Source organism: Juglans microcarpa x Juglans regia, chromosome 8S (genome assembly GCF_004785595.1).
Source record: "Juglans microcarpa x Juglans regia isolate MS1-56 chromosome 8S, Jm3101_v1.0, whole genome shotgun sequence".
Lineage (NCBI taxonomy): Eukaryota > Viridiplantae > Streptophyta > Magnoliopsida > Fagales > Juglandaceae > Juglans > Juglans microcarpa x Juglans regia.
Genome location: NC_054609.1, coordinates 18,273,210 through 18,297,224, shown reverse-complemented (window position 1 = coordinate 18,297,224; position 24,015 = coordinate 18,273,210). Strand labels below are relative to the sequence as shown.

The 24,015-nt window shown below is 35.3% G+C and overlaps 2 protein-coding genes across 2 annotated transcripts; one reads left to right on the top strand and one right to left on the bottom strand.

The window, feature by feature from the left end:
* Window positions 1-255: 255 nt before the first annotated feature.
* On the bottom strand, window positions 256-2,817 carry LOC121243918 (heptahelical transmembrane protein 2-like). Its single transcript, XM_041141978.1, has 4 exons — window positions 2,416-2,817; window positions 2,205-2,300; window positions 2,022-2,070; window positions 256-1,117 (listed from the first exon to the last, which is right to left on the bottom strand). The coding sequence occupies exons 1-4, from the start codon at window positions 2,685-2,687 to the stop codon at window positions 437-439; spliced, it is 1,098 nt and encodes a 365-aa protein (XP_040997912.1). The 5' UTR covers window positions 2,688-2,817; the 3' UTR covers window positions 256-436.
* A 12,884-nt stretch (window positions 2,818-15,701) lies between these two features.
* LOC121243919 (AP2-like ethylene-responsive transcription factor At1g16060) lies at window positions 15,702-18,665 on the top strand. The gene is made up of 8 exons (XM_041141979.1): window positions 15,702-15,868; window positions 16,000-16,082; window positions 16,255-16,263; window positions 16,457-16,545; window positions 16,654-16,727; window positions 16,841-16,891; window positions 17,221-17,297; window positions 18,100-18,665. Exons 1-8 carry the CDS (start codon window positions 15,702-15,704, stop codon window positions 18,663-18,665), a joined length of 1,116 nt encoding a protein of 371 aa, XP_040997913.1.
* The last annotated feature ends 5,350 nt before the right edge of the window (window positions 18,666-24,015 follow it).

Sequence of the window (24,015 nt, the reverse complement as noted above, 5' to 3'; positions counted from 1 at the left end):
TGAGCAAACACTTGAGAAAGATCAAGCTGTAAAAGATGAGAACAATCATCCAGAAATTGATGAAAATACCACAGTACAGACTCCATGGCTGATGACACTATTGTGGCAAGGAAAACTGACAGTGAGCCTGAGACTGTTAAGGTTACAACTAGAAAAAGGATCATGACTTTTGTATTGTTGTGAGATAACAAAGGTGATAAGATACAGAGAATCATGGAAGGCCAAGTCAATGTTTACATTCGTACAGTTTGGATCTTCATTAACGAGAGAGAATAATCATTCATTTTGAGTCAAGTTAGGCATGCAGAGGAAGCACAACAGAGTCTAAACAAGTTTTAGATACATTTCTGAGATGACACAATTACAACGTCATGAACTGCTCTCCTTTTCAACTAAAACCATGTAAGTCCAACAATAGACAGCCAGAGTGGAATGGTCAATACACACAGATGGGCGATCCCCGACGAAAATCCAAAATAACAAGAGTGGCGGCGCTGTGTGCAAGTGCCCCAAGAACGACAAAGATGTGGAAGATCTGGTGGCTGTGCCCTGCAATATCAAATGCACCAGGCTTCCATCGCTCCGGTATCCGACTAACATAGAACCCTGCTCCTGCAGCATACAAAACAGCCATAACAAGCTCATACCCTAGGGCAACAAATATATGTGGATGGCCCCAGTAGAGAGCAAAAGCATGAGCTGCTGGAATTACTCCCGAGAAGCCCATGCAAAGGAATAGGGAGGCCCTGAAGGAACGGAAACGAGAAGTAGAGAGAGCAGGTGCGAGCAGGGTAATAATTGCAAGGATTCCCAGTACAGATATGGATGTAAGATAGAAGAAACGAGAATAGGGGTTGCAGGAGAAGGCATAGTAAATGGGAGCAAAGAAGGAACAGACTATCATAAGGGAAATGCCAGCATAATCTAGGCGCCAGAAGAAAAGGTTGAAGCGTTTTGAGTGGCAAGCAAGAAGATGTGAAAGAGAGCTGGAAATCAAGCAGCCCATAGCTCCTGCTAAGAAAACAAACCAAGGCCATTTCGGAATAGTCTTTGAAGAACCGTCCTCTTTATATGGATGCAGAACAGATGGCTCTGAAATGTGTCTCAAATGCGAGTCCTGCAAAAAGGCAAAAGCATAACACCTCTTTCTACTCTTAATACTCTTAAACTTTGTACGTCCAGTACAATAATCAATCAGTAAAATAACTCAGAGCTTTTCTTCCCATAAGTGAATTCGTAGACCTGTACATTAATGTTAACGTATACTATTTTGTTAAATATTTATTTTCAAATCTGCACAATTTTATTAAAGTTTACATTTTCACCTTAATATTAGTATGCGTATTGGTGCGCAAAACCGCTTACAACCAATTTTTTTCCAATAACTCACACTCCATATAGCTTATTTTTGCATTTACGAGGAAAAAATTTATAACATTTCTAAATCAAAACGTCTGTGCCAACAGAGCTTGGGAAAAAAATGTTTAATACTATTAACTTAATAGTATACCAAGTGTGATCTGTCTAAAAAAGTGATCTTTTAAGTGGTTTATTCCCCCAAAATCTTTTAGTGACGAGTATAAAACGATTGTATTAGTAGAATTATATGGCACTGAAGATAAAAACGTATTGTGATCTTTAAAAAATTGTAATCACCAAAAGAGTTATAAAATGGACAACTTTTATAGGTTTCACGCTGTAGATGTCGTCATGATATTCCCTGAAAGAAGTCACGTCAAGGACAAAGTCTGATACACCAAAAACCCCACAGCCACGTCAGATGGCTGTCCACTTCAGATGGCCCCACATTCTTTACCTTTTAATCACCACCGTTCAACTACTCCAAAAGCGGCTATCAAACATCGCCTATATCACATGGCGTAGACCCCACTTACTCCAGTATAGTACTATAGAATCCACTGTTTTGCGTGAACGTGCGACCCACTTTCGATTAAAAACACTCAAATACCCTTTATAAATCTTAAATAAATAAAAAAAGCAGGAGAGAAAATAGAACTCACCGGGATTAGATTATCGGAGACGTTCATCAACGTCCCTGGAACTGGGGCCCTGGTCCCCACACACACAACGTGATCAACATGCAATTGATTGAATACCAAAACGAAACGAAACGAAACAAACAAACTTCCGAATGAAAAGGCATGTTCTCTCTCTCTCTCTCTCTCGCTCTCTCGCTCTCTTACCTGGACCAACTCCCAAGCAGGCCGCCTCCTATATCCGGCTTCTCCATCAAGCTCATCACCGTCAATCCGGCAAATATTAGGAATCCCCCTAAATGCCTGCACACAAACATATATCCAACACACACGTGTGTGCGTAACAAACACGTATGTATCTACATATACGTATGCATCTATGTGGGTATGAGAATATGAGAATTGGAGTCTATCTCACGTCCAGATGTTGAGCGTTTCGTTGTGCCAAGCAAAGACGCTCAGCAGCGCGTGCTTCACAGGCCACTCGCACCGGTAATAGTCCAATACGTACTCGTTGTCCTTCATATACTCCGGCAAATCCTGGTACTTCACCAATCGCCGATCAAATCGCTGCAGCGTCTTCGTCTTCGTCTTCTTCTTCTCCACGATCTCCATCTTTTTTACGATCTTCTCGTTGTCCTTCGTGACTCGGTCAGAGCTCTTGTCGCTGCTCCGGCGATGGCTGCTCATCTTCTCCGGTGGTTTGATTTCGAGCGCCTCGCCGGAAATCTCCTCTATAATACCTTCTCCTGCGATCCAGTTGATCGATCGTCTTCTTCAAGATTTCGAGACATCTTTTCTATTTATACACAATGAGGACCGTGTGAACCAGATTTTACCTTCTGTATGCATTACGGATGAGTTCGGATACGTGTTAATCAATTAGTGGAACCATAACAGAAAAGTCACAAGACAAAGTGAATTTCTAGCTATGACCAATGTGATTTTGCCACGTAATTATTAACTGATGGATCCTAGCGTGTTGCAGTATTAGGCTCCACTTCGAATTCGTACGGTCTTAAATAAGACTAATGTTACTCATTATCCTCTTAACATTTTATAACGTGATATTAGAGAATTAGAGACTATTTATTATATTTTACTTATAAATTTATTATTTTATATTATATTATAAGATGATAAAAGAAAAATAAAAAAAAAGATGACGAGTGAAATTAATTATTCAAATATGGGGAAGGTGAGAATTGAGCTATGGTAAATTAGGTGCATTTGTAATAGTGATGACATATTTTGTATATGAGAAATTTTATTTACAGTCTCTATTTAGAGATTGTATGTGTAAGTATTTTATTAAATAGAAAAAAATATCATTTTGATAAAGATATTATTATAATTTTAAAAAAATTTAAAGATAAAATTAACTAGACTTATAATACAAAATTAAAAATAAAAAATTTAAAAATTATACGTAGTATTACTCTTTATTCATGCTCTTTAAAAGAAAAGTATAAAAAAAAAATATCATTTATTTGTGAATGCATTTATTTACAGAAGATTTGCACATTGCGTACCTAAAATTTATACCTAACCTTTCTCTCTCCCCGCGCGCACACCCACACAATCGTATATATGAAAAAGGTCCCCATACTGATCCCAGCTGTAAAGAGCATGACTATATTGTTCAGTGATCAGAGCCTGAAAACTTTCCTGTACTTGCTTTAACCCATGCAAGATTTGTCTGTTCTAAAAAAAAAAAAAAAAAAAAAATAATAATAATAATAATAATAATAATAATGATGATGATAAGCCATCGTTATATAATTATTTTAAAAAAATAAATAAATACAAAATTTATATAAAAAAAATTAAATTTTTAATAATAAAATTTATTTTTTTTTAAAATAATTATACGTTATTTGCGAATTCCATAACTGTACGTAACATTATTAAAAAGAAAATTATCATCTTAAAGACCCTGTATTTATGCCCTGAAGAAAGCTCAAACTCATGGCAACTTAAGGCTCAAAAAATCTCGTTTATTTTTTTAGATAAGAAGAGTTGAGTTCAGATAAAAGTTGAATAAAATATTATTAGAATATATTTTTTTAATATTATTTTTGTTTTAAAATTTAAAAATATTGAATTTTTTATTTTATTTTATATAAAATTTAAAAAAATCGTAATTATTAGATGAGATAAATTGAAATAAATTGTAAAAACTGCTTCCACATATATATATATATATATAAACAAACAAATTAAAGCTGCTGCGTCCTCCTCTCTATTCCACGACAATAAATTTTACTTTTCAAGTACGAAATAAATTTCGTCTCTAATAGTAGTTATTTGAGACCAAATTTAAATTTTATTCCAAAATATAGAAGCAATTTTTTATCCATTTGAACTATAATTTTTGAGACAAAACATATATAACGTCTCAAAAGAGAGAATAGTTCAAACATAAGTAATATTGTATTTTACATTCGAATGTTATGATAAGAGTTCAAATAATATTCGTGACGGAAGGTTTTATACAATTGTGATAGGATTGCACCTAATTTGACCATAAATTTCTAGTTCAAATTGAATTTGAGACCGTTCGATAGTATGGTATTTTCTATTCAAGAAATATTTTAGTTATAAAGAGATTACATAAAAATAAATTTATAAACTGATGTGGTTTGATGTAGTGCGTCAGATTGTAAACTTACTATCTAACAGATCACATTAAATCATGTTAATTTGTAAATTTATTTTAATATAATCTTTTTATATCTGTAACGGTTTTCTCTCCATTCACTCCAACTTGATCATCTACTTTTGTTTTTGTTTTATTTTTTAGTTTTCTGGGATGTGGATTTTGTTCCGAATTAAAGAAATATGGGTCACATATGAGAGTCACTTGGGCTTTGTTCCAACTGCTAATTAATTAATGTTCCTCTCTCCTTACCTTCAAGCTGCAATACAGGCCGTATCCATACACCGGCTTACATGATCTTGCTGGAGTCTGGGACTACGTATATTGGTCTAGATTTTGAAGCCCAGATCAGCTTGGCCTCACCAATAATTAATGTTATTTTAATGGCTACAGTCCGGATGGAAGAATTCTGAAAAATTATTTTTTACAAATTGGTGTGCAGTATGCTTGTAATCCATATGATATGTTGCATTGTTTGAGCTACAAGGATGTATATCCGAAGAATAAGTCCCGATCACGCGGTCAATGATACGTAGAATAAAAGTAACTTTATAATATAATGTATAATTATATCGACTCATGTCACGTCAATTTGTAAAATTTATTTTCATAAGATCTGTTTGTGACTAAAATACTTATTTTTGTGAATTAACTAATTACACAATTGGCCAATACGGCAAATGCAACTATATGTGATTTGTTAGGCCTTAAATTAATTAAGAACAGCAGCAGAGCGTATATATTCCCATGGCAATTGATCATTTACGTACGTATACGTGGATTAAGAGCCATGATAAGTAAATCATGTTGTGTATACATACATATAAATAAATATATATATCTACTCTATTATAATAAGTGACTATCTAATTGTGAATAATAATTTTTGTTATTTTTCTGTTAACTTTTCTTGTTTTTCTATTAAGTTCTGTTTCACCAAAAAGTCCTTAAAACCTTTGACAATTTGACGTGTAACTTCATTGTAAAATTTAATGAATGATCCTATTTTACCAAAAGGTCCTTAAGACCCTTAACTATTTGACGTGTAGCTCCCCTGTAGAATTTAATGAAGGATCATGTTTTACGAAAAGACCCTTAGTAGCCCCGATGATAGATACTTTACTGAAATTTAGATTTTTTTTTTTAATCTTGACTTTTTGTCTTTCTTTAACCTTGTATTTTCTTTTCCTAGACAAATAAGCTACTGACTTTTTTACTTTTTTATTTTTTATTTTTTTTATCTAAATCATTATGTCAGGTGGATCTCAGGACTAACACACCTAGGGCTGTTCCCTAGTATATATCCCCCTTATACTTAAAAGTGCCTATAAACGTGAACAGTAATGAATAGTGATACGTGAACAGTAATAAACAGTGATCACAAAATCACTGAAATCACAATAGATCACACAATGCCAAACTCACCGAAATCATCTCAAAATCACAGTAGGATGATCACAAACTCACTGTAAATCATCCTAATTCTACAAAATCACAAAATCACAAAATTTACAAATTTACAAAATCACAAAATGGGAGAGGCAGAGGGGCTGGGCATCGAGGAGCAGGAGAGGTGACGTGGAAGGCTGGTGGTGGCGTCGTGGGCTATAGGCGGCGGATCTAGGCCATCGTGGCGGGAAAAAACCCGTGCATCTAGAGGCGCTGCGTAGTAGGGCTAGGGAGGAGCTACAGGTGGTGAGTTCCATAGAAATGGTCCACAGCGTCAGGGGAACTCCATGGTGGTGCTTGGTGGAGCAGGGGTTGAGCCGTGGTGGCGCAAGGGTGCAGAACCCGTGCGTTGAGACCCATTTCGGGTTGCTCATGTGCGGCTAAGGGATGAGCTACCAAGGGACTTCGACGGTAGGGTTTGGTCACCGGCGTGAGGGGAAGCTGGTGACGTGGTCGGTGACACCGCACGGTGGCGCATGATTGCTTGAGGGAAGAGATCGCGTGAGAGAGAGGGAAGACGCGGCTGAGCGGAAGGAGAGAGAGGGAGAAAGAGAAAGTGAGAGGAAAAGGAAAGTTTTTTGAATTTAAATCCAACCCTTCATCATAAGTCTCCAAATTTGCTGACGTGGTGTTTTCTCTAGAATTACTCTGCTAGGGTTAGAACACGCATGATGGCTACCGCCGAGACCCTTCTGGGCGTCTCGGTAACTGGTTTGCGGCAGCGTACATTCGCTGATATGGTCTCTAATTCCCCACAACCGATCCCAGAGGTGGTGATCCCATTTCGTGCATCAACGTTGGTGGATGGGGCGGTTTGTGTTCTTTTTTCTAAGGAAGAAATAGATCAATCTGCGATGCTGTTTAAGTTTTCTTTAGTGCTGAAGTTTCTTCGACAAAGGCCCTCTCTGGACACTATTCGATCTTTTATACATTCCCATTGGGGTTTGAAGTCACAACCGGTTGTATCTGCCACGAGTAAGCCTAGACATGTCTTCATTCGACTAAGTACAGAGGAGGACTTTCTGAAAGCTTTTGCCAGGGATGCATGCGATATTGATGGCGCGTTCTATCGTGTATTTCATTGGACTACCGATTTCCATGAAGATGCTGAACCGGCTAGGGTTCCTGTGTGGTTAAATCTACCGGGTCTTCCCCCTAATTTTTACCATGAGTCTTTTCTCCGCAACATCACTGCACCTGTAGGCAGATTTCTTAAATGTGATAATCCTACAAGCTGTGCTACACGTACGGATGGGGCTAGGGTTTGTGTGGAGATGGACATATCCAAAGAACCACTGATGGGAGTATGGATTGGTACACCAAGGAGTCCGCAGTGTTTTCATCAAGAGATTGTGTACGAAACTCTTCCTGCATACTGTATGAAGTGCATGATCCAAGGTCACAGTCTGCGGACGTGCAAAAAGGATAGCCAACGAAGGGAGCATGATTTAAAAACTCTGAAAGATGGTGGGAGATCTGAAAAGGTTTGGGTTTGAAAACCTCGTGATTTGGTGGTTGAGGAGATCTGTGAGGATATTACGACTCAACTGAAGGATGCTAGCAACTCTGTCCTAGTAACCCTAGATGGGGAAGCAGCGGCAACAGTTATGGTACATGCTGCTATTCAATCTAAACCCCATGTAGATATTCATGTTTCGAGTGATTGTGACTTGCATGGCAAAACGAATGAAACTGGGGTTTGGATGGAGAATAATGGTGAATCTCCTTTGGGAGATCCGAGAAATATGACTGCAAGTGGTGAGGTTGTGATGTGCATGGAAAATAAGAGTGACGATTCTTTGGGAGAACCGAGAAATATGACTGCAAATGGGGAAACTGTGGCTTGTATGGAGAATAATGGGGACTTTTCTTTGGGGGATCTGAGAAATATGATTGCAAGTGGTGCAAAAGGGAATATGGTTTCTACAGAACCAGTTGTGCAGGAGGATGGTTTTCTGAATTTTAATGTGGCAGTGCTTGTGCAGCAGGATCCTCTGGGCATTGGCCCCGAGTGAGGAGTTGGTTTGGATGTCTCCTAGCGAAGGTCATGTTGAAACTTTAGAAGAGGTTCAGGTTTGTTCGGATACTGATTCTAAGGAGGACTTACAATCGTTGGCTTGCGCAAAGGATAACTTGTCAGACTCTTGTTTAGTCTTGGGACCGATTAAGAAGAAAAAAGATCTTAAAGTACGGAGATCCACTAGGGTTGTGAGCAAGCCCTCTCGTCTTAATCTTTAATGACTTCTTACATTTATTGGAATGTTCGTGGTCTGGGCACGTCGAGGAAAAGGTTAAGAAAACTGATTACAAGGTATTGTCCTAAAGTTTTTGTATTGGCTGAACCAATGCTTAATGTTTCTAGATTACAGTGGTGGAGGAATAGGCTTCATTTTGATGATTGTGGTTCTAATGTGGAGGCTGGTGGTAAACTTTGGTTTCTGTGGAAAAATGAGGTGAACTTGCTTGTTGACAGTATGAGTGAGCAACATGTTATGGTGCGTATTGTAGAAAACTTGCAACTTGTTTTTTTGACATTTGTGTACGCTAAGTGTAACTATCAAGACAGACGTCGGTTATGGAATCAGTTAGAAGCTTTCGTTTGTTCCGATCCTTGGATTATCATGGGTGATTTCAACATAATCCGACATGATGGTGAGAGATGTGGTGGTAGGCCTCGGTTGCCTGTTGCGATGGATGACTTCAATGCATGTATTGACCATTGTGGTCACTCTGAGTTGAGATATACTGGGAATTTGTTTTCTTGGTGTAACGAGCATCACAATCTTTCTTGTAGCTGGGCTCGGCTTGATTGTATTTTGTTAAATGTGGTTGGCATGGATGTGTTCTCTGATGCAAGCTTCCAGTACCTGGCACGTACTACGTCAGACCATGCTCCAATGGTTCTTACTTTGGAGAGGAGCTCAGAGCCATACGGTTTCCCTTCCTTTAAATTTCAACAAATGTGGATTTCACATGAAGGCTTTATGGGTCTTGTTTCTTGGGTTTGGATGAAGGAGGTCACCGGTTCGGGTCTTCTCAGATTGGCTAGCAAGCTCAAATGTTTAAAAGCTGCTCAGAAGGTCTGGAATAAGCTGGTGTTTGGGAAGACACAAGCTCATATTGCTGAATTGGAAGAACGAGTCCAGGGGTTAGAAAACAGTCTGCAAGAATGTTTTTCGCCAAAAGTGGAGTCTGATTTATTGGCTTCACAATTGGAGTTAGCGGTTTGGATGGATCGGGAAGAGACACGCCTTGCATAACAGGCGAAGGAGACGTGGTTGCAAAAAGGTGAGGCGCATGCTGGGTTTTTCCGCACTGCGAGTAGGAAGAATAGGTTTTTAATTAAGAAGATGAGGCTTGGGGATGGAACTTTGCTTACTTCTCCTGAGCATATCCATGTGGGTGCAGTCGATTTTTTTGCCAATTTCTTGGAAGCTCGCCCGCATTCAATGCTCCTAGACTTGGCTGGTTTGGTTGATCCTGTTATTACCGATGAGGAAAATATTGGATTGTGTCGTATTCCGTTGTAGCAAGAGGTCTATGATGCTCTTTGTTCTATCCCTGTGGATAGTTGTCTGGGGTCGAATGGATTCAACTCGGGATTTTTTCGAAGCTGCTGGCACTTTGTTAGCAATGATGTGACGGATGCAGTGGCTGAGTTTTTTAGAGGGGGTGTGTTACCTCGGTTTTACACTGCTTCCTTTTTTTTGCTTATTCCAAAAGTTGAGAATCCAGAGAGTTTTGACAAATTCCACCCTATTAGTCTTTGCTCAGTTATTTATAAGGTATGTGCAAAAATCCTTATTAATCGCATCTCGCCCTTGCTCGCTCGTATTATTTCTCTCGAACAGGGTGCCTTTATTCCAGGGCGCAGCATTTATGAGAATATTAGTCTGACTCAAGAGTTGATTCGTGGGCTTAATAAATCAATTTGGGGGGGGGGGGGAATGTTGTGCTTAAAATTGATATGACAAAGGCGTATGATAGTATTGATTGGGGCTTTCTTCTCCATGTACTGGCTTCCTTTGGGTTTTCTAATCCAGTCTGTGTATCTCTACTCTGTGGTTCTCTATTGTTCTCAATGGCATACCAAAGGGTTTCTTCAAAGGTGGTCGTGGGCTACGATAAGGCGATCCTCTATCTCCATACTTATTTATTATTGTGGAAGAGATCCTTTCACGGCTGATAAAATCTCATGTTGCAATGGGGATGGGGAAAATTCAACCTTTATTTCATCCAAGGAATTCCACTGTCGTATCTTATTTATTATATGCAGATGATATTGTTATATTTTCTAATGAGGGAAAAGCGTCTTTGAGAGCGATTATGAAGATTTTGCAAGATTATGAAGCTTGGTCAGGTCAGGTTGTGAACAAGGCTAAATCATCGGTGATTTTCTCCAATAAAATTATGTTGGCAAGGCCTCGTGTGCTACTACGTCTAACAGGTTTTATTGAAGGTAAATTACCTTTCACTTACCTGGGGGTTCCTATTATTTCTGGGCGTTTGTTGACGCGCTACTTTGATGATTTAGTTAATAAAATCTGTAGTAGATTAGAAGGTTGGAAAGTAAAATTGCTTTCAAATGGTGCTCGGCTTCTATTGCTCAAACATGTGTTGCAAAGTATTTCGATTCACTGTTTATCTATTTTGTCTATACCAAATACGGTTTTGGATAAAATTAAAAGACTCATGAGTACTTTCTTTTGGGGTGTTCGGGAGGGAAAGCCAAAGAGGAAATGGTGTTCGTGGGATGTGATGTGCAAACCGGTTTTGTAAGGGGGTGTGGGTTTGCGAAACCTTCATGAAGTGCAAAGTTCCCTACATATGAAGCTTGCTTGGAATCTTCTTCAAGGTAAATCTTTATGGTCTTAATTCTTCTTAGCTAAATATGTGGGTTCAGAACATATTTCTTTAGTTGATCCCCGGAAAGGAACTCGATTTTGGCGCATGATGTTGAAGAGTCTTCCTTTTGTGCAATCAAATTCTGTGTGGCGGGTGAAAAATGGTAATCTATCTTTTTGGAGGGATCATTGGGTTGGGGAGGGTCCTTTATGTGATCAACAGCAGATTACTGATTTGCCTTCTCTAACTCTGGTGGAGTGTAAGTCTGGAGATGGATGGAACATTGATCTTTTCTAAAGACTGGTGGGTTTGGAAAAAATTGATATATTACTTGAAAAATTGGGCAATTTAAAAAATGGGGAAGATGTTCTTATTTGGGTTCCTAAGGCAGATGGCAAGTTTTCAACCAAAAGTGCCTGGGAAGGCCTTCGTATTCGTTCACCTATGATCCCGTGGATGAATTGGGCTTGGCATGCTTTTATTCCCAAAAAAATGTCGGTTTTAATGTGGAAAGCTTTGCATGGCTGCCTTCCTGTGGATGATAGACTGCGAAGAGTGGGTATTTCTTTGGTCTCTAAGTGTGATTGTTGTGATTTGGGTGGCTATGAGAATCAGGATCATGTCCTGGCTGTTGGTGAGTTTGCATCACAAATATGGTGTCGAGCCTGCCTTCAACTAGGTATGTCAAATTTGATGGGTAGAACTTGGTATGAGCAGATGGCATGTTGGTTTCGTAGAGCCAAACGTTCATCTTGCCAAGGCCAAATTTTTGGTCTCCTTCCTCTTATTATCACTTGGCATTTGTGGAGGTGTTGTAAGGCTCGGATGGAGGGTACCATTGAATCTATTGATACGGTATGGTTTTCTATTAAATATTGGTTATCACGGGTAGCTTTAAAATTTAAAGCTCAAAATAATCTCAGCAAAAGGGATGAAGAATTACTACAATCTTTGCATCTTCCTATCCCAAGCACTCGCATGAGGGGTCATAGGATTGTTAGGTGGGAGAAACCAAAACCTGGATGGTTTAAACTTAATGTTGATGGTTGTTCTTTGGGTAACCCGGGAGCTTTAGGAGTTGGAGGTGTAATACGTGATCATAATGGGGAGTTTTGTGTAGGTTTTTCGGCGTCTATTGGTTCTAGTTCTAATAATCATGCAGAGGTGATGGGATTACTTTATGGTTTGAGGCATGCCTGGCGTATGGGTTTTGATGCTATTGAGATTGAGATGGATTCAAAATTGCTTATTGATTGGATTGGAAAGAATAGGTGTGGTTTATGGTATTTAGAAGATTTTTGGGAAGAAATTATGAGTTATCTGAGTCAGATTCGCTTCACTTGTAGACACATTTATCGGGAGTGCAATGCGGCTGCTAATGTGCTAGCTAAGTCGGGTGCTAAAGGGAATAATGTTATCTATTCTTCTACGTTGGACCTTTCAAGGGAGGTTAGAGGTTTTATTAGACTTGATAAGGGCGGCTTGCCTTATTTGAGAAGGAAATAGGTTTAGTTTTCTTTCTACATGTCTGTATTCATTCAGGCTTTTATTTTTATGAATCTTGTTGGGTTTTGTTTAGGCTTGTTAGATTTTGTTTTTGATAGTTTTATTATGTTTTTTTTTTTGCCTTGTTTTGACAATTGGCTTTGGGTTAGTTCTATAGCGTTATAGTTTGTAAACCCCTAGTCTAATGATGTTATCACGGTGTTCCTTCGCCACAAGTGAGGAATTTTTAATAAACTTGGGATGGGGCTGCTATGTGTGTAGCTACCGGCTCTTCTAAAAAAAAAATAAAAATACTGATTTAAATTAATTTAAAATAGATAATTAACATATAAATATCATATCATTATCAAATTTAATTTATAAAATATTAAAGTTTTTGGGATTTAAATCCAACCCTTCATCATAAGTCTCCAAATTTGATCCAATGGTGAAAATTTAAATACTGATTTAAATTAATTTAAAATAGATAGTTAACATATAAATATCATATCATAAATAAATTATCAAATTTAATTTATAAAATATTAATCTTTCATCATTAGATAAATGATAAAATTTTGTTAAATATTTTTAAAAAAGTAAAACTATATAAATAATTAGAGTTTTAACATAATTTAAATATGATAATATTCTTAATTAACTAAATTAGGCAAACGTCCTTGAACATTACCATACTACTGGTGTATATATATACACATAAAAATATGTGTAAATAAATAAATAAATAAATAAATATTATATATATATATATATATATATATATATATGAAGCCAGTAGAAGACTAAAACCTTAGGTAAATACCAGCATTAATAGTACTACTATTCACGTGGTTCTTAATTGCACGATGACTAGCTAGCTTACTACAAGAGCATCGCGTTAATTAAAAATTAAGGAGTATTGAGCCAGATCGAGCAATTAGTCATGTACGTACGTTTGATGCATGAGTTAGATATGGGATCTCGATCAATAAGTCCGATTGAGTCCCTAATTAAGGCCTCAGTTATACGTCCTCGATCACTATAAATGTTATGTGTGTGTGTAAATAAATAAATAAATAAATATATATATATATATGAAGCCAATAGAAGACTAATCGTTTGGATATTGAAATAAGATGAAATAGTTTTGAGATTTGAAAAAGTTGAATTGTTTGTTATATTTTGTGTCAAAATTTAAAAAAATTGTAATGATGAGATAAGATGGAACCGTTTCCGTATCCAAGCCATTTTTATTTGGAAGATATGGGATGGTTTGATCATTTCATCCCATCTTATCTCATATCATCTCTTAATTCTCAAACATTACTCAAACACAAACAATACATTTCAATTCTAAATCTTCAACTTTTTCATCTAATCATTGCTTAATCATGATTATAATTTTCACAAACTTCTAAACAAAATACAAAAAATAATTTAACCTTTTCAAATCTCAAAACAATAATAATAATAATAATAATAATAATAATAATAATAAATAATATTATAACAATATTTTAACTTTATAATATTTTTATTCAACTTTTTCTCTCTCTTTTTTCAAAATTCTATAAAATATTATAACTGATCAAACTATTTCACTACTATTCACAAACCGTTTTATTACTATTCACAAACTTTAATCTCATCTAATTCCTCAAGTATCCCCTAAAATGTTTAAGTAAATACGTACGTACAAGCATTAGTAGTACTACTATTCACGCGGTTCTTAATTACATGACTAGCTAGCTTGCTACAAGAGAATCGAGTTAATTAAAAATTAAGGAGTCTTGAGCCAGATCAAGCAATTAGTCATCATGTACGTTTGATGAATGAGTTAGATATTTATGGGATCTCGATCAATAAGTCCGATTTGAGATCAGATCTGCATGTATGGGACTACAAGAAAAATAAGTTTTTATGACTATTTAATTATAAAAAAAAATTATTTATGATTAAAATAGATTTATTTTAATTATAAATAATTATTTTGTTAAAATTTACTGATCACAAATAAATAATTTTCTTGTAATATGAGTGCATATAAATTATTAATTAATCACATATATATACCTAATAACGATCCATACTTGAATTTTTTCTTTCTACTAATTAATGTATTACTTATTTAAAGTCTCAAAGTTCGGCTACTTTCCCAAAACAAACTTCTAATTAAGGACGTACGTACACCCATATATAGTTCTCTAGCTAGGATATGACGTGGTATTGCCTAATTCGATCTTGAACATGATGGTATGGTGGCCAATTTGGTTGATCCCCGGCCAAGTACTGCAACTTCAACATTTTAGCTTGGTAGGTGGCTTGCCTCAACAAGTAAACCGTATAATTACCTGATCCTCATTTTACTACCAGTACTTTAGCCATGCATTGCATTTCTATAACGTTTAAAAACTTATATAAAGAATACGAAATTATACATCACATGCAAAAAAAAAAAAAAAAAAAAAAAAACCAACAGCAAAGAGAGATCGAATTAACTTCTTCATTTTCATCTCTCTCTCGTTACAAGATCATATGCAATTATTTGTGACGAGTTATTTATGATGATAATTGATTCATTTTGTCAGAAAATAATTATCATGATTTTCATTACAAATATATATCTAGCTATATATACAAATAAACGTTTTTCTTATAATATCTCCGTGATCCATCATATATATATATATACAAATAAACATTTTTCTTATAGTATTTCCGTGATCCATCGTGTATGCATACATATATATATAATATATATGCATAACTGTATTTATGTTTGTATGTATGTGTTCATGTATAGTATCCAACGATGGATGGAATTACTATATCCATATTTTATATATTACCAAAAGATCGATCTTATATATTAATGTAGAGGATAAAGGGCTTAATTAATTAGCCTTTAAAATTAAATTGCTATGGCATAGAAGGGTAGATCGATGATTAATTAAGAAAGCAATATTTTGATTGATTGAAACAGCACATAACACAAAGTTAGGCGAGGACAAGAAGAAAATGGCCATATGAGCCGGTTAAAGACGGTCACAAACTATCTCTTCTGCCGGCTATGATATCTAATATGCCAGCCCATAGTACTGCTGATCTTATAGCTCCTATATCCTTTAATTCCCCTCTCCATCATCCTCTTCTAATTCCCTTTATATAAAAAACCCTTCTCGTTGCTGGACTTCAGTCATATATCGATATTTTCAACTTGCATTCCCCTTCTAGCTAGCTAGCAGTTTGTTTCGTGCTGTATTTTCATGGCGAAATTATCAGCACAAAACCAGAAAAACAAAGCAGGAAACAGCAGCAGTAATACTAATGTCAATAACAGTACTACTGCTGTGAAAAAGGTGAAACGGACAAGGAGAAGTGTTCCAAGAGACTCTCCTCCTCAACGTAGCTCAATATATCGAGGAGTTACTAGGTCAACAACCACTCAAACTTTTTGTTTCATGCATCGATCGAGTTCTTCAAAATATTAGATAGTTTTTTTCTGGATTTGCTTTATTTGTTTCCTTTTCTGAAAGTGTACTGGGTGCCTCGTGATCATTTCAGACATCGATGGACAGGACGATATGAAGCTCATTTATGGGATAAGAATTGTTGGAATGAATCACAAAGCAAGAAAGGACGGCAAGGTACTTCATACTGATCGGATTCATATATATATATATATATAGAAATGATCTCTTCTTTCCTTAGTTAATCATATATATTTACATGGTGCTATTACTGATGGGATTTGTCTTTCCGTTCTCGGTTGTGGCCTTTTAACGTCTTGCGATCGGTGGGAAACTTGCTCGAATGCAGTTTACCTTGGTATGTATGAATTTATGACTTCTGCTACGTTCATGCAATATCATGGAAAATAAAAACCAGAACTATATATATATATATATATATGTATATACTTATAATAATTTCAGTGCAGTTTATTTATGATCGATCTTGCAGTTAATCATATGTTTTTGTAGTGTTTCTGATTCTTTTCCGATGTTGGAATAATTTTCAGGTGCCTATGTCGATGAAGACGCAGCAGCACATGCATATGACCTAGCTGCTCTGAAGTATTGGGGTCAAGAAACCATTCTCAACTTTCCGGTGATAATTATGCTTCATTTTCTTTCAATAATAGATCACTGGAAGATTATTTTATCTATATAGGAAGATGTATATATATATACTAATCCACAGTAATTAATATTACAGTTATCCACATACGAGAAAGAACTGAAAGAAATGGATGGCCTGTCAAGAGAAGAATATATTGGATCATTGAGAAGGTAATTTAGTACCAACATCTACGTACGTAATATATAATATAGAAAAATAATTATCTTGTTAATTAAAATTTGAGATTTTAATTAATGTTGTAACATATATATCGGATTTGCAGGAAAAGCAGTGGGTTTTCTCGAGGAGTTTCGAAATATAGAGGTGTTGCAAGGTAATTATATATTCAAATTTCATGATTATTCATGTAGTTTCCTCCATTACTTTCTTGAAGTTTACTTGATCATGAAGAACGTCATGCAAGATAATCCATTATTAATATCTCTTTATAATATATATTTATTTAAACTTTTTTTTAACAGAATTTAACAGATGTCATAGGATCGATTGATCGATAAAAAATGCATGCATAAGATCAAGCACGCACAATATTAATATTATATATCGCCATTTTTTTTTTTTTTTTTTTTACCATGACATGATATATATTTAATTTGAAATGTCATTTTCTTCTATATAATATGTCAATGATGATGATCGCAGACATCATCACAATGGAAGATGGGAAGCTCGGATTGGCAGAGTCTTTGGAAACAAATATCTCTATCTAGGGACATATGGTATATATATTCCTCCATATTCTCCCTAATTTTATTAATTAATCAACTATATATATATATATATATAAGTCTTGTGCACCAAATTAAATTAGAAAATAATAATTAAATTAACTGGATCGGATGATGATCCTTTGTTCAGTAATTGTATAATTTCTAGGCCTTAATTTGCAAATTATGACATAATATTATTGAAGTATTGTCATTTACCTAGGTAGAAAAAGACATCCCCTTGAAAATTATTTAAATTATTTACTTTGATCCGAATCCGAAGTTCCCGCAATGGACAAGCGAACTACTAATTACCAGAGAAGAAGACAAGTACTTTCAGAGTCCCATTATATTAATAATATATATTTGCTTCTTGTCAAGCAGCTAGCTGGAACCACTCGTTTAATTTCATGAGTTATTTGGGCATGTCGAAATCATCATCTGTTTATCTAAATTGTGTCCATTTAGGACAAACGAATAATATTACAATATGAGAAATATTCTAACCAACAAAAGATTATATAAAAATAATTTCACAAACTGATGTGGCTTGATATAGTTCGTCATATTATAAAATTATTTTTATTGTAAAGTACATCTAACGGACTAAATGAATCCACGTCAGTTTGTATGATTATTTTTGTGTAATTTCTTTGTGGATATAACAAGACTTATTAATATATATCATCACCATTTTCCCAGAATTTACATGTCAAATGGATTATATTTCATGTTTAATTTGTTATATATATGTTATACTTCATGAAATATTAATCTCATTATTAATATATATCATGATCTTGAATTTTTGCAGCCACCCAAGAAGAAGCGGCCACTGCATATGATATGGCAGCCATAGAATATCGTGGACTGAATGCAGTCACCAACTTTGATCTCAGTCGTTATATCAAATGGCTCAAACCCAACATTCATAACAATGACAACGTGATCTACAATATTCCCGATGTGGATATAATTAATCCTAATGCCGATACTAATTTATCCCCAAACCCTAACGAAGAACTTGGATTAATAAGTAATTTGTTGAACAACCCAACATATATTAATATCAGTACACCAGAAGAAAATAATTTGCAGCTGACTCAGCCACAGCATACATCCAGTAGTACTACTAGTGCCACATCAGCCCTAGGGCTTCTTCTTCAATCATCAAAGTTTAGAGAAATGATGGAGATGACATCAACAGCTGATGAGTACACTCCTTCAATTCCATCTCAGTGCACATTTCCTGATGATATCCAAACATATTTCGATTGTCTGCAGGATTCTAGCACTGTTTATGCTGAAGGAGACGATACTATCTTCGATGAGCTAAACTCAATGGTGCCTTCCATATTTAACTATGATCTTGACGCTTAGAGGAAGATCAGATCATGACATTAATGAAGCTGGCCGCCATGAGGGAGCTAGCGATATTGGATCCGCTACTAATTAATTCTTGCATGCGATCGATATATATTATTTTGAATTTTTCTGGTTATGAATTTCAGATGTTGATGGCTAACTTATTATTTGGTTCGATCCTTGTACGTAGATGTTAATTCGAAGAATAATGAAGCTTTTGCATGGTTTTTATTTATTTTATCATCTGCCTTGAGTACTAGAGAAAAATTATATGAATTAATTATGGATTGTTTTTTTTTTTTTGGTATATATAGGATTAGCATATATAAGAGGATCTTTCTTAATTAATTGATTCACATGCATATAATATGTATCGATTTTTCAGCAGCCTGATGACATTAATTAGTTACCCTCCTCTTTCACGAAGTATCTCCATATATAGTACAGAAGACGTTCTTAATTATTGACCAAAAAATTCTTGTGGAAAATGGTTTCTCTATTAATTACAACCAATTACCTGGTGGTTACACGAAATCATAAAATTCAAACCCAGACATAAAAAAAAAAACTATATAAATAACTAAGCACTATACAAGATAATAAAATAAGCATTAAAACAAAACAAAAAACAAGATGCATACCTTGATAAAATAAAACTAACAAACCTGTAATTACGTGTAAACCAGCTTGATCCATACAAATAGCTTCCAGGTTGTCTTTAGGCAGGCTGTTTTTATTCTCAAAGAACGCTTCTTTGCCACTAGAACCCAACTTGGCTAATATCATGTTTACGACGTGATTCGTTTCTCTAAAAGAGCAGAAAATCTAAACCACAATTAAATGCGCCATCAATTTAGCTTTATTCCAGTACTTTTGACTCTTCTAAATGACAAACCCATATTTCTCCAATTTTCCACAAGTTGAGAATCAATTTCCATTTCAACATGAGTTATATTCATCTGTGCACAGAGATTCAAATCATCCAAGAGGGCTCAGATTTTAGCGATATTGTTGGAACTAATACCATAATATTTGAAAAAATTTAATATCATGTGACCATTCTCATATCTAATAATTCCTCCACCTCCGCTTCTTCCAGGATTCCTGATATTACTTCCATTCACATTAAGCGTAACAAAATTCTGTGCAAGATGTATCCAATTCAAAATTTGAATTTGCTTATTTTTTACAGACAAAGTCAATAATACTAAAGCAGATGTAGAACTATGCTGATGATAACATAATAGAATTCCAATTTGGTAAACCATGTTGATAATGTAGAACCGAAGTCCTTCATTATATTACATTATATTTCAATCTAAGTCCTACTCCATCTACCTCCAAAATCATACACAAATAAGTCCTACTCCATCAAAAGTCATTAAAGAATAGATTTGAGTCTTGTGGCAACCCACTTTAAGCATCTATGCTATGCATGTGTAAGGATACCGTTACAGATCAATTAAAAAATAGAACAATAACTGGAAGATATGTCACAAGAAATACATAACACAAAAGATATACTTGAAGGCTTCATTGAAAGAAAGAATAGGTTTGTTAATGTCTATTAAAACAAATGATACACTATAACCCAATAAATTGAAAATAGCCAAGGATAGTGCATAAGAATAAGGGGGAAAAAAAAGATGCACGGCCCATCTATTTAAGTTTGGGTTTGCTAACAGTGCAGGGTGAATACAAACATCCATACCCACCTTGAATACCCATAAGAATTGCCTCATAGCATTTGCTATTCCCTGGAACGCACCTGGATATTATGGTTATCAATTTTATTAGTTTCCAAACAATGGATATTATGGCAATCACCTGGAACCTAGTTATAGTTTAAACAAGCATCCACTAGAAATTAGTTACATTCTTAAATATGGGACCATAAATTGGAAAGTAAAAAAATAACCTAAAATTATAGCTTTGTATTGCCTTTTTTCTTTTGGAAAAGTCAATTTACTACTGTAATCGCAACATGAGTAGAATATTAACATAAATATGGATCAGAGCCTCCACTTGCAAGAAATTTAGCATCTAGTTTAATTTCTCCACAAATGATATTTGTTTATCATTAATTTTAGCGTCGACAAAAATACTTGGACTCAAAAGGTTGTTTCTGTTATAGTGTCTTTGCATTTTTGTAGCGCATAAGATAATTAGGGTATCGTCCTGATCGTCTAAAACAAAGTTATAAACATATCGGTTAATTAAGACTAAATGGTTTGGGATATTGTTGAGGAGCAAAAATCACATCATAATAAATAATATAAAGTAAAAGAAAATAAATTAGAAAGATATTATGTTCGATACCGAGTCCACTAACTTCATAATTAAGTTATATATATATATATATATATATATATATAGACGTGTAAATCTAATAGAACTATAAATAAAAGGAGATTACAGGATGTAACTTTTTACAATAGAATATTGGTCATGTTTTAGCCAATTAGCCCACACTACAACATATTCTCCCTTTTGCCACGAGTTTAATTTCCAAGAACACCGCTGGTGGAAAAAAGTGTGCTTATGCCACACAACACAAGGGTTGAAATAATTTTAAGCACTTACAACAAAATCTCGTGCGGCAAGTGAAACACGGTAGGGGAAAAATTTGTATTATGATGAGAAAATTGTTGTGGCAAAAGGGTTCCCTATTTTACATACTGAGCTTTACCAAAAATCATTTTGGGATGAAAGTGGACGATGGGTTTATCTAAATATAATATTACAGACGAGCCCTCAAAGTTGAAAACAACTAAGTCGAGCAAAATGTCTCAATAGTCGACGGTGAGAAACTAGCTTCGTACTCCCTTATTGTACAAACATTGTCTCAATTTCTTCAACAATCCCTTGAATTTTCCTCTCACCATTATTGGAGTTTTCCATTTCCAGTTAAGAATCGCTCAATTTTTTTTCCATCCTTTGAGGTCCAGTACTGGGTATTGCAGCCAGGTGCCGCCACGTTCAATTTCACTAGACTGCCGACCATGTTCAACGCGAGGGAAGGTAAATCTCTCTCTCAAATCTCTATGTTTAGTATATCTCTAGCGTTACAAGAATACTAGATTCTCAAATCTCTCTCCCTCCCTCTCTCCCACCCTCCCTCTCCCTCCCTCCCATTCTCCCCATTGGTTTTTGGAATGTAGGGATGGGCTTGAGTGAGTCTTTTGTTAACAAGAGTTGGTGGTAGTGAGGCATCAAATTTCTTACTTGTTATTGTTCATCTGAAGAGTGGGGTATATCTCTTGATGTTGTTACGGATTATTGTATCTATCTTGCCAAACTGATTTTGCATTCGATAGTCTATGACATAACTTCTTTTTGGGGCACACAGTGTCCTTTTCAATAACATGGTCCATCAATGATAATGCATAGGCTTCTTTTTATTTGTGAACATTTTTTTCATAAGAATAAATTTACTAACTTTTACAATTTCTTCTCAAGATGTAGATGGATAAGGCTTGGGTGTATATCGAAGATAGATTACATTTTTTATCGAATGTTTTCCAAAGCATTTTTCTCTGAATTTAAAACTGATACCATATGCATGCAACTCCTTATATATGCAGTTACTCACCCTTGAGATTTCTATGGCTAATATACTTGAAGCAGTAAATTCATTCATTACATGAGAGAGTGATTAGTACTAGCTAGTATATATCCTTCATTATCAAGTAAAAGAAAAGTTGTAAAAGTATAAGATCTGAGATCCCAATTCCGAGTTTAGCACAGGGATGATGCAATCTATTGAGGAGGAAAGAGGGGACGAGGAGGATGTGTTACTGCAGTATCAAACCCTATTGGTAGAGATCCAAAAGCACATCCTCCAAGACGGAACTTACGTGACAAGGTTGACACAGGAGTTGATGATTCAACTCAAGTAGTACCACATATGGGCGTGAAGGAGTCGAGGGGTGAAGGACATGACAATGAGGGGAATATTATTACAAGTATTGTACCTAGTTAGTAATGTTATAGTACAATTACATGATGGTATGAATTGGCTAGTCTAAATTCCCCCCATTCAATGTCTTTGTTGTGATTGATTCATGATCTTGTTTTTGTATATATAGTTCCACCCACTTATAAACATTGTCGTGGGCTGGAGAAGGGCACCAAATTTGAACGCCTTCAAAAGTTAGGTAAGATTCCATTGGATATCAAGGATGACCACAGAGGTCCATCATGTGAAAATGTCACGGTCTTTACCAGTCGAGTGTCGTGGATCATTAAAGTACATGCGGATATGAGGCATGCAAGCTGAACTGTTGTTGTCCAGAAGGAGAAAGATGAGTTCATCGATCATGTTCGAGTAGGCATTTATTAAATAAACTGAGAAGTGAACCGTGTTTATAAAAATTGTTAAATGTTTATATGATGGTAATGAACATGGATATCTAACATTTCTCATATTTAGGCCGATTTTGTGTTAAATTGGAAAATGCTTAATCATCGTGAAACTGTGATGATGACGTTGGCTGATAAGTATAATGCATTTCACTATAAACTACACAATGAATACTTAAAATATGCCATACATAAGGAGGCACTATCTGGTGGGACATCCTCGATTGAGAAACCAATATGGGAATGCATATGTCAACAGTGGGTAGTGGCACTTTCAAGGTAATTTTGTGTGTGTTTACCCTAAGTTTATGCATTAGTTTCTATGTAGAAGGGAGTTATAGCACAATTTAGTTCTACATTGCTCTTCTTTTAATAGTATTGTATTTGTCAAGCACTTATTTTTTTTAAAATATGATATGTTCAAGATATATCTCAAAGAAACACTAGTAATAGGCAAAAACAAATGGTCAAACATACAAGTGGCCGAAAATCATTTGTTAGGATTTTGGAAGAAAATGTAAAATCCACCTACAATATTGATACTGAATGTGAGTACTTTTTCTGAATTTGTGTTTGACATGTCTTATTTTTTACTTGAAGCGTGAGATAGCATCAAATTTGGTTGCTTTCTATAAAAAAAGTGTATTGGTTAAGGAAGAAGGGTAAATTTATTAATACAACAAGTGAACACAATTATGTGAGTGATATGTATTTCTTTTACTTATTCAAAAATTTATTATTCAGCTCCATAGTATAAAATATGTATTTGATATTCAGAATCTAATGGTTGAGAAGTTGAATGAGAGGGAACCAGATGAGGATAATGATGATGCAGCTGCAATGGTTTTCAAGGAGGTTTTAGGGAAACAATTTGGCTATTGCAAGGTTTAGGGCACGCAGTCATTCTTGAGCCATCTCCTTCAATCTGAAAGAACAAGGACTTTGTATGTCTAGACAAGGAAAATGAAACGAACAAAACTGCTGCAGAAAAAGTCACTGCTCA

Bases quoted from the DNA above. Each gene is read 5' to 3' on its own strand.
- LOC121243918 (XM_041141978.1), bottom strand. From the start codon at position 2,687: ATGAGCAGCCATCGCCGGAGCAGCGACAAGAGCTCTGACCGAGTCACG. The intron at 2,301-2,415 runs GTGAGATAGACT...GTTTGTGTGCAG, and splicing joins GAAACGCTCAACATCTGGAC to GCATTTAGGGGGATTCCTAA. The intron at 1,118-2,021 runs GTGAGTTCTATT...GCCTTTTTGCAG, and splicing joins TCTCCGATAATCTAATCCCG to GACTCGCATTTGAGACACAT.
- LOC121243919 (XM_041141979.1), top strand. From the start codon at position 15,702: ATGGCGAAATTATCAGCACAAAACCAGAAAAACAAAGCAGGAAACAGC. The intron at 15,869-15,999 runs GTCAACAACCAC...TGATCATTTCAG, and splicing joins ATATATCGAGGAGTTACTAG to ACATCGATGGACAGGACGAT. The intron at 16,728-16,840 runs GTAATTTAGTAC...TCGGATTTGCAG, and splicing joins TATATTGGATCATTGAGAAG to GAAAAGCAGTGGGTTTTCTC.